The following is a 10,355-nucleotide window of genomic DNA, read 5'->3' as shown; positions in this document are numbered from 1 at the left end:
GGTTTTGTGCTCTACACATTAATTTGTTGGAATTTGACGTTACATTATTACTATGTGTGTGGGAAAAAGCGTGGTGACAACGAGGACATTATTTCGGTAATAATGAACTGGGGGCGTTTAGTCGCCAGAGGTGACAAAGGCGTTGAACGCGAGGTTGCATTAGGCACATTGCGGATGAACTGCGACTGCGAGTCTGCATACTTTAGTTCATTCCCGTTTGAAAAAGAGTGAGGAAGACCAATATCAGCTTTGAAACTAAACTGTACACTTTATGCAGTTCCATACGAGCTGTTATTGAAACTGACTGAGACACGTATTTCGATGAAACCTGCATTGGGAATGTCTGCTTGATGCTCGCAGCCGAGTGGAGCGCTTCTGCTACGAGATAACGAACCGAAACGATAGTTGTCGTTTATCGATATGACTACGGTGTAACGTACGGCATACCGTGCAACCCACGTGAAAAAAAAAAGTCTCTGTTCGAAATATCTGCGGCTCTCGTCCTGCGAAGCACTCGCCGTTTCGCTAGATTTTCTACCCTTCTACCGAGAGTTCGTCCGTACCGCAACATTCACGCCAATAAAAAGTAAAAAAAAAACTATTTGCGTTCGCATTTTTTTCGGACTGCGCGACCGATACATCGGAGCAGCACTGTGTGCACAAAAATATCTTTAGTAGTAGTTCCACGGGAACTTTCGTTGTCCCTCTTCCAAATGCGCTACGGAGTGTAAGATTTCAAGGAGTTTTAACCCCCTCTCTGGATACATCACTGCCTATCGGAAAACTGTCTTTGTCAGTATACTTTGTGAACTAAGGTAGATATGCGGTAGGTTTGCACATGGGTCAATGGCTATCCCCCTTCCTCCAGTCCGTGGAAAACGGCACGGACGGGTGTCCCCAGCTTTCACATAGCGATCGTTATCGTTATATTTAAAGTTCGCGCGCTCCAAAACCGCTTTGGTTGGCTGAGCTCATGGCGAATCACACGGGCCGAAGCGTTATCGCGATAACGAAAAGTTGAAAATCGGGCGTTGGCACGTGACTCAAAACTTTAGCCTCGTTATTTCTTGCCCCAGGAGACGAGCGGGATCGCGTGAACGGGTACTCTCCGGAAAAAAGAAAAGAAATCGAACAATTCAGGAAAAAAGGAGGAACTCCGCATTCATCGTATCACAATAAAGTTGAAATTTGAACCCCAATAAAGTTTTGTTCAGGAAAACTTTTTCGAGCAGTTCGATTCGATTGGCGGTGGAGGCCTAAGTGTTCCTGTATGGCAATATAGCCTGCCGCGGCTAATTCCCGTTGTTTAGGTTGTAAAAAAAAAAAGAAAAGATCACCCGAACAAACGCCATGTTTGACAATCTTGCGCACCTCGATCGTCAGCGCTCTGTCTGTCTGTAGCCCCGTTGTTGCGCGATTGCCACGCTGCCAATCCACCTCCCCACGCGCACTGTTGCTTTAACAAACTTGTAGCGCCTAACTTTGAATGAATTTCCCTCTATATTCGAGTACTGTACACCGCAGGAGCAGAATCGAAGCTGCAGCGCATTTCCCGCATCTACTGAAACGTTATAGCACTGGATCGAGATTTATTTAAAGATGAACCGCGCCGGGACTCCGCAGGGGCGCCTTTGTTTCCGTATAGGCGACATACAAAAAAATAAATATATCTTATCGAGCCCACTGGTATTGTGCACAGCTCTACTGCCCCGCGCGGTCCTTGTGGCGTTCCTTACGACGAGTCTTCTTCTCCTCTGGTGGATCCTCCTCTCGTTTTCGGTTGAGGAACTCCGAGACAAAGATGATAGTCAGCAAAATGGCCAACTCGACGCAGATGCCAGCAAAGGGGTAGACCGCCGCGTAGCGATTCCGCACGCGGACCTTGACGTTCATCCGGTCTTCGTCCTCGCCGTTGCTGGCATGGCACGTGTAAATGCCCCGGTCGGCCTTCACGACGCTGTGCACCAGGATCATGCCGTTGCTCAGGTTCTGATGGTCCACCAATCGAACCCGTTCTCCTTCGTTCAGGGAAACGTTATCCTGTGCAGATAATAGTGAGTTTTAGTATACCGTTGATAAAGTTATCGTCTCTATCGGAACCAATCGCACTCGTGCACGACTCAGAATCTTATCCACTGATTGGTTCCGGTTGATGCGATGAGACGCTAGCCACGTTATCAACGGTCTGCTAAAACTCTAATTTCGGCATTTACGGGTAGACCACGATTCGAAAATGAGGCAGTTTATGGCACAATTTGACTGCGCTAGTATGTGGCTGCAAACTGCGTGACCTCATGTAGTACGTGCCGGCTTACACCGAGCTCTTTCCTTAACGAGGCTACACAATCATCATCGTCATATAGGCAAACGAGCCGAGGCGGGATCCATCTAGAGACGAACACAACCACAACAAATACGTAGAGTCTATAGGACAATGTGTGCCAGTACACACCTAAGGTGAGTCACCCTATATTTGTGTGGCTCAGCTTGGTAGCCAGAAAAATATCTCGAGAGGCGTTTTTATGGGGACTTTACATTGGGGAGGAGATCAGTGGCGTCGCTAGGGTACGCGTCACCCGGTGCGGAGCTCTCTGCGTCACCCCGCACCCCACCCCACCCCACCCCATGCCCCCGTTAACAAATACCTTTTTGTAAATAAACATTACACCATACTCAGACGAAAAAAAGTAATGTGCCTCGCAGAAAGCTCCGCATGTTGTTTTTTTTGGAGTCCTCGTGCCGTAGAGAACGGGAGGAAGCTGATCTATTGGTGCGGCGCGTCGCCCCTTCCGTCGCTTCACCCCCCAGTGACGCCACAGAAGGAGATGTTTCCCTCTCCCAAAGGTACGATTTCGGGAGTGTTGAACTCCGCCTACGCCCATGATGTGGATATACATGCTGCAAGTTGCGCAGGGGAGGGACTGCAGATACTTTGACGTGCGCTAGAAATATTCGATATACACGACACTGTGTATATCGAAATATTCGATACACACGATAATATGCGACACACTCTTAGGGAACTAGCAAAGTTTACCTCCGCCACATTGCTACCGTCCTCGAACAGGCTATTTTGAGCTCAACACCGGCTAGGGATGCTACCACATTGGCATGGCCTTCTCGTGAATAGAAGACTTCAGAAAATCCTGGAGCGCCGCTATGAGGTGTGGGAGCTTACTAATACGAAAGAAACGGGTGGCTTCCAAACTCTTTCGATTTCTCCCCTACCGGTCCATTGTCCACGACGTGTCCCCCACTCAGCAAGCTCCCAGGATGCAATGCGTGCGCAAGGAGCACTGGGATTTTCTGAAATCGTCTATTGGGGAGCCTCAGGTAATCGGGACAGACAGGTCGTACACTAGGCAGGCGCGGCTCCTGAGAATGCACTCAATGCACTGTCATGGCTATTGCGATTGGGTCTCAGACTGGAACTCAACCTTTATGCAAACGAACCCAGAGAGGCAAACGAGCCGAGTCCACGTCCATCTAGAGACAGACACATCACACCTCAAAGAGCCCAGGCAAGTGAGAAAACATGTCAGGGTGATTATGAAGGAGACTTGTCTGTCCCGATTACTCGAGGCTCCCTGATTCCACGAGTAAAGGAATCTCCGGGGCCGGTAATCAGGAGGGTCCAGGTTAAACCCCTGGCGCTTGCACTCATTGGCTTTTTTGTGAAATATACTTGTTGACATCACCACCATCGCCGGACGGATAAAGCTATGGAATTGTACAAGATAGTTATGATCATACCTTAAACCATACTATGGAAGGCTGCGGTACGCCAGTGGTGACAACCGCCAGCTTGGCTTGGCTACCCTCAATCCAATAAGAGGGCTCCGTGGACTCATCCAGGTCTAGTTCGCAGTAAACCTTGTAGCGCACTTGAATCACTGCAGAATCGTTGGACGTCCTGGAGCTACAAGTGTAGTTGTCAGCGTCCTTCGCCATCGGTGAATTGATCAAAACCGTCGTGCTGTCGTCCGTAATGATTACCCTACTGTTGGGTTCAAGTAGCGTATGACCCTTCCACCACACGAAGCCGGTGAAGTTGGCCGTCTGGTTACAACTCATGACGAGTTGTTCATCGTCAGGCTCGATGCGGAGTCCCGCCCCGGGGGCAGCCTCGTTTGTGATGATGGACTCGACGAACAACATCGTGGAGACCTCGACGGCGGATTCTGGACAGTCACGGTGCATTGCGCGGCAAGTGTACACGTTTCTATGCACATCGCTCACGTTGTCGATTCTAAGGTTATTTGTCCCCGAGGCGTTTATCTTGAGGGGAAATTGGTTGCCAACTTGCCACGATACGATGGGCGTTTCTTGGCTGGACACGTTGCAATCGATGACTGCCGTCTCGCCCTTGTGAACAACCTGGACTGGCTGCGTGTCCTGTATCTGAATCGGGGCAACGACGCGAACGGCACCGTATTCACAACGGTACTCGCCGGCATCGCGTTCAAGAGCCGACAGGATGACGAGCCGGTCGGTGCGGATCTGGATCCGAGGATTGCCAGAGAGGAGTAGCTGCCCGTTGTGATACCAAAGCGGGAAGCCTGTTCGAGGGCACGGGATCTCCAGAGTCTCGGACACGGTCTGCGAGTGTGTCCAATTTCCTCAGTATACTGCCTTCTGTACAATTATGAACAGATGGTTGTTTATCACTGTGATTATTTAAGCGAGTGTTAGAGGGGAAGTTAACAAAAAGAGTATCGTCGTTAGGGCATATGCTCTTCTTTCTTCAGGACAAAGGGAGCTTCACGGGAACACAATGACGTTTATGTTTGAGGAGGCTTTCATATCCGAGGGATGTACAAGACGCTTATCTCCTCGAGATCATGTTACGCAACTTCATACCGTCAGAGAATTGCACGATAACCAATGATAAGCCACATCTCACCAGAACATAGCAAGGCGTATGGCTCGTTGCGGCAGTTCTTGGGACGACGTGCAACCTCTGCGATCGCCTTGAGTCATTGGAGCAGCGATAATCGCCGCTATGGGTCAGGTCAGCAGATGCGACGCGCAGCGTGCTCACCTGCGTGCTCACCTCGTTATCCGCAGCAAGTCGGAGAGGGCTAGCCTCACAAAACATACCTTTGTGGCCGCGTTGATGATTCTGTCGAACGTAACGTATTTGGGCGAAGCGTTGACGCGCCATCCGTCCTTCTGCCATTGCGTCACCTGGTCCCTGGTTAGAACGCAGGTGAGCTCGAAGGAATCTCCTTCAGATACGCGTTGGTAGTCGGACGCCTTCACAGCGGTCACTAGGGCTCCAAACAGCAGCTCCAAGAACATCATCTGCGCGAGAGTTGAGAAGGACGATGTGCTGGCAGTCGGTGCACACTGTCTCAAATTTGAGTAGATGGACATCCCTCTTGTAACTTACCAAAAAATTTAGCACAAAAGATACGTGTAGGTTGTCGACTGTGGTGTACTGCGACGTACAGAACAGCCTATATGACGTAGGCAAAACGTCACATTTCGGTAACCAACACCATAGTTCTTCTTCTTCAGCCAGGAGCGCTGTGGCCGCTAGCCACAAAAGGCGATTGGCCAGGGCAGGTGATGGTGTCGCAGTGCGTGTGGTAGTGCTTAAAGGGGCTAGCGGCGAGTCAGTCGGCTAGAGCACGACATCCTAGATGAATGGTAGGGAGGCACGCGCAAGTAGCAGTTGGGATACTAGAAACTATATGGTACTAGAAACGACGGCGGAAGGTTGGTACGACGCAAGGTGTTTTTTTTTTTTTATCTTCTTCCTCCTCGTGCATTGGCCTTGATCTGTAAAAAGGGAGGTTGGCCAGCCAGGGCTCATGATATACAAAAACACTAGGGTTGTAAGTGTAGAAATGCACCTATATTTGTGCTCTCTTGTACACCTCGTATCAGTGCCATTTATGAGAACAGTTTGGCCATTTTGTGATCTTTTGCCGCCCGGGGATGGGGAGCCGTCATTGCTCCGCCCACTTGACCGGCACGAAAGGCGACTCGCGGGGATCCCAAGGCAGTTCCTCTGCTCCAAAATGGCGAAATGGGATGTTTCAATGCTATAGCTCTGATGCGAAATGGTACCACTGGCCTTGACGTCGCCCATATCGTGTGACGTCAAATAGCGCGATTTGGGACAGGTTCCTCCCAATAGACCTCTCCCTGTTTGTAAACAAATGACGTCAAAGTGTTAGATAGCGCCACCAATTTGGTAGAGTTGAACTACGTTCGAAGCTAGAGGCGAACAAGGTCGCGCCCGAAAGCCACGGTCTTGAGGGGATTATGATCGTCCCTGAAAGGGACGCGACCTTCGGTCCTTCTTTTCTTTCAGTAGGAGGCAGCGAACAAGTGCCCACTCGTGGAACCCAGCCCTCACTTTCCGATTTGTTTCGGTCTCAGTCTGTCTACCAACGTCATGATGACGTTTCTCGGGTAGAGGTCTATAGATCACCTAGATATCAGCTAAGATCTTAGTTAAAATATCAGTTAAAACATCAGCTGAGATATCAGCTGAGATATCAGTTAAAATATCAGCTGAGATATCGGTTAACATATCAGCTCGATATCAGCTAAGACTCCTGCGCGCGAATGGGGCTCTAAGATAAATGTCGACACAGTTCTCTGTGAAGTCGGTCCAGGACGCACGATCCCCCCTGCGGTAGTTGTGACATAGGCCGCCTGATACCACTACGAAGTGAGGCAGTAACAAATCAGCTAAACATAAGGTAGCATTATCAGCTAATGGTAAACATTATCAGCTAAGATATCAGCTAAATATCAACTAAGCTATCAGCTAAAATATCAGCTAAGATATCACCTAGATATCAGCTAAGATATCACCTAGATATCAGTTAAGATCTTAGTTAAAATATCAGCTAAGATATCAACTAAGATATCAGTTAAAATATCAGCTAAAACATCAGCTAAGATATCAGTTAAAACACCAGCTAAGATATCAGTTAAAATAACAGCTAAAATATCATCTAAGATATCAGTTAAAATATCAGCTAGAACATCAGCTAAAATATCAGTTAAAATAGCTAAAATATCAGCTAGATATCAGCTAAAACTCCTGCGTGCGAATGGGGCTCTAAGATAAATGTTGACACAGTTCTCTGTGAAGTCGGTCCAGGACGCACGATCCCCCCTGCGGTAGTTGTGACATAGGCCGCCTGATACCACTACGAAGTGAGGCAGTAACAAATCAGCTAAACATAGGGTAGCATTATCAGCTAACGGTAAACATTATCAGCTAAGATATCAGCTAAATATCAACTAAGCTATCAGCTAAGATATCACCTAGATATCAGTTAAGATCTTAGTTAAAATATCAGCTAAGATGGCAGCTAAGATATCAGTTAAAATAGCAGCTAAAATATGAGCTAGCTAGCTGCTAAAATGTCAGCTAGATATCAGCTCAAATATCAGTTAAAATATCAGCTAAGATATCAGTTAAAATATCAGCTAAAACTCCTGCGTACGAATGGGGCTCTAAGATAAATGTCGACACAGTTCTCTGAAGTCTGTCCAGGACACACGATCCCCCCTGCGGTAGTTGTTACATAGGCCGCCTGATACCACTACGAAGTGAGGCAGTAACAAATCAGCAAAACATAGGGTAGCATTATCAGCTAATGGTAAACATTATCAGCTAAATATCAACTAAGCTGTCAGCTAAGATATCAGTATAGCCAAACTCCCGATAAACGGCCCTGCCTCGTATGACGTTCTTCCTCTGCTGCTTCAAAAGAGTGGCGCATAGCACATGAGTGGCGATGTATGAAGAGACGAAATAATGGGAGTAAACAGTAAAGAAGGGAGGAGAGCCAAAGGACGGAACAAAGGGAGAATTGATGGGGATGCTATGAACACGAAAAGGAATGGCGATGAAGGTGCCCCGGGGGAACACGTAAGGAGAACACGCATACGAGAGGAAGAAGTGGTCAATGGTTTCGTTGAGAGGACAGTGCGGGCAACGGGGAGAAGGAGCACGGAGGAGGAGTCGGAAAAGGACGCCGCAAAGGAAGAGCGTCAGGAGGATCTCCATCCGGAGCTAGGTGAGACCTCTCAGGGCGAGAAAGAAGCTCACCAGCCGAAGGCGACCTACGGAGAGGAAATCAAAGCGCTTATACGCGAGCTAAATAATTTGGGGAAAAGACAGCGAGCTGGGCCGATGGAAGAGCCGCCACTGCGAGGGCGTCATGTAGCCTCATTTGGGGGAATGCCATCGTGGCCAGGTACCCAGGAAAGCAAAACTTGGCGAATGAAAGGGGGACAGAAATGGGAAAGGAGCCGAAACTCGAGAGAAGTTGCAGCAGCGGAAGCTTCAACAATCAGGGCTATAGTATAAGCATGTGCTATAGTTATGCGCATACAAACAGAAGAGAAGAAGGTATACGGTGCAGTGTTTACGAGGGAATGTCAGGAAAGCACAGACGAATCGTAGACTGAGAAGCATGAGAGAGCGACGAATAAACGACGTAATTGGCTCAGTAATTGGAAGGCCTTTATACGGGATGGGCTAACTTCACCAATAATCTTTGTGGTTAGACCGTATAGGTACAGGGGAGCATCCCAATGACGATTACTGAGGGATTCTCGCATGTTTTCTGTGGTTTTGGGCTACCCGAATCACCCCTAACCTCCCTTTTTCACACTTCTCCCTCCCCTGGATGCACCGCGCCGCTACTCCAGAGCAGGCTGGCCACCCCTTCCCTCTACATCAGCCCACCACCTGTAGCTCTTTACGATAGGGGTTCCGAAAACATGATAAGGCAAGCACCTGATTCATTCAAGTTGCTGCCGTGTATGATAAGCCAAGCCATATCTGATTCATTCAAGTTGCGCCATGTATTGTACGTACGTGTATCGAGTTTCAGTTCTCCCCCTCAGTTCTAACCCCAACTGGTGAAGAGGCTTCACGATTTAATGAGATTTGCAACCTGAACCAACCAATGGCAAAGACCATCTGCTCAAAATTAGCATCACCATCACCCGTGAGAAAGAAAAACTGTTGTAGTTCCTTAGATTACAATTACTTCCATTTTTATTCCGACAACAAGACGACATCCCGTTTGACTGCCGTCTCCTCCGTTTTTTGCTTTTTTTTTTTTGCTCCCTGTTCTAATAAATATCCCACTAACACCGAAATTTACTCCCCATGACGTGAAACAGCTACCGCAAACGGTGCTGTGAGTGCAACGTAAATATGTGCTCTTTGTGAATTTCATAGAACGAGGCCATATAATTACGCGATTTTTTTTGCCCACAGAGTAAACAACAGTGGTCCCTTTTTTTGGAAACTTGATTTTGTCTAACTCGATATATCACGGTTCACGATTTAATTAGGAATATTTTCATTCATGCACATAGATTATGTACATAAGGACTGTAAGGACAAAGCGTGAAATGCAGTACACACCCTGTGACATTCATTTAGTCCAGAAAGAATTCATTTAGTCTCCAAAGGGATCAAATTTGCTCTCACAGAGTAAATTTAGTCCTACGTGATGCTACAAGTCCTTTCTTTCTCTCTCTCTCTCTTAAAGTGTGGCATACATCAGTCACACTCTACGTGGCATAATTTAAAATTTTCCCACAGTCGGTGAACCGTTATTTGAACCGGTTACCGAATTTAGCGGCGTTGTTTCTCACACTCAAACGGTTCAGCTACAAGATGGCACCTATAGTTTCGATTCGGTTCAGTTCGGCTAAAAAAGTTGTGAATAACGGTTTTCGGCAGGTTGGGCTGGACGCTGTGGCTATCCTATCTGGCCTGGTCTCGTATTCTCGTGGTCTTGTATTTTATTTTTTTATTTTTTGTACACTCAACTGAGACACAATAAAGGTATCAGTATCAGTGTCACAGCCTCAATTGAGTCCGCACTACAACGTTATAGTGGACGAGGCAATTAAACATATACAGAGGGGGTACCGGCGTCTACTTTTGGCCTCCGGGGCGACAAGTGGGAAATTTGCCCCCCCCCCCCCCCCGTATTTTTGCTTCCCGAAAGACTTTTTGGCTTTGTCCCCCCTCTCATCCCCGTAGACGCCATCCCTGAGACAACCGCCTTTGGACGGGAGCTGTCTTTTCTTCATCACGACTACAACGTTACATGGTTACATGCTATCACATTTCGTACGCGTTTGGCAGTGCTCCAAGGAGTATAGAGTGAAATTTTGTGATGCACGAGAGAGAGAGTGAGCTTCCGCACCGTTCGACGAGGCTCAAGTTCCACGCAAGAACCGCCCTGGGGCAGTCAACATCCCAATTCACCATGCACTCTTACCACCAGAGGGGCGTCGCACTAGGAGCACTTAGAAAAAAAAAAACGTTTTTATCGCGCTCTAACAGTCACCGTTGA

General features: G+C 47.9%; 1 protein-coding gene across 1 annotated transcript; it reads right to left on the bottom strand.

Annotated features, from left to right (window-relative positions):
- Positions 1-1,569: 1,569 nt before the first annotated feature.
- On the bottom strand, positions 1,570-5,504 carry LOC135396260 (hemicentin-2-like). Its single transcript, XM_064627282.1, has 5 exons — positions 5,393-5,504; positions 5,101-5,304; positions 4,904-5,041; positions 3,754-4,599; positions 1,570-2,040 (listed from the first exon to the last, which is right to left on the bottom strand). The coding sequence occupies exons 2-5, from the start codon at positions 5,302-5,304 to the stop codon at positions 1,702-1,704; spliced, it is 1,527 nt and encodes a 508-aa protein (XP_064483352.1). The 5' UTR covers positions 5,393-5,504; the 3' UTR covers positions 1,570-1,701.
- Positions 5,505-10,355: the final 4,851 nt, after the last annotated feature.

The sequence above is a fragment of the Ornithodoros turicata genome, chromosome 5 (assembly GCF_037126465.1).
Source record: "Ornithodoros turicata isolate Travis chromosome 5, ASM3712646v1, whole genome shotgun sequence".
Classification (NCBI taxonomy): Eukaryota; Metazoa; Arthropoda; class Arachnida; order Ixodida; family Argasidae; genus Ornithodoros; species Ornithodoros turicata.
This window is presented reverse-complemented; position numbering and strand designations above follow the sequence as displayed.

Coding starts and splice junctions, on each gene's coding strand:
- LOC135396260 (XM_064627282.1), bottom strand. CDS start 5,304: ATGATGTTCTTGGAGCTGCTGTTTGGAGCCCTAGTGACCGCTGTGAAG. Junction 5,042..5,100: donor TCATCAACGCGGCCACAAAG/GTATGTTTTGTG, acceptor GTGAGCACGCAG/GTGAGCACGCTGCGCGTCGC. Junction 2,041..3,753: donor CTTCCATAGTATGGTTTAAG/GTATGATCATAA, acceptor TTATCTGCACAG/GATAACGTTTCCCTGAACGA.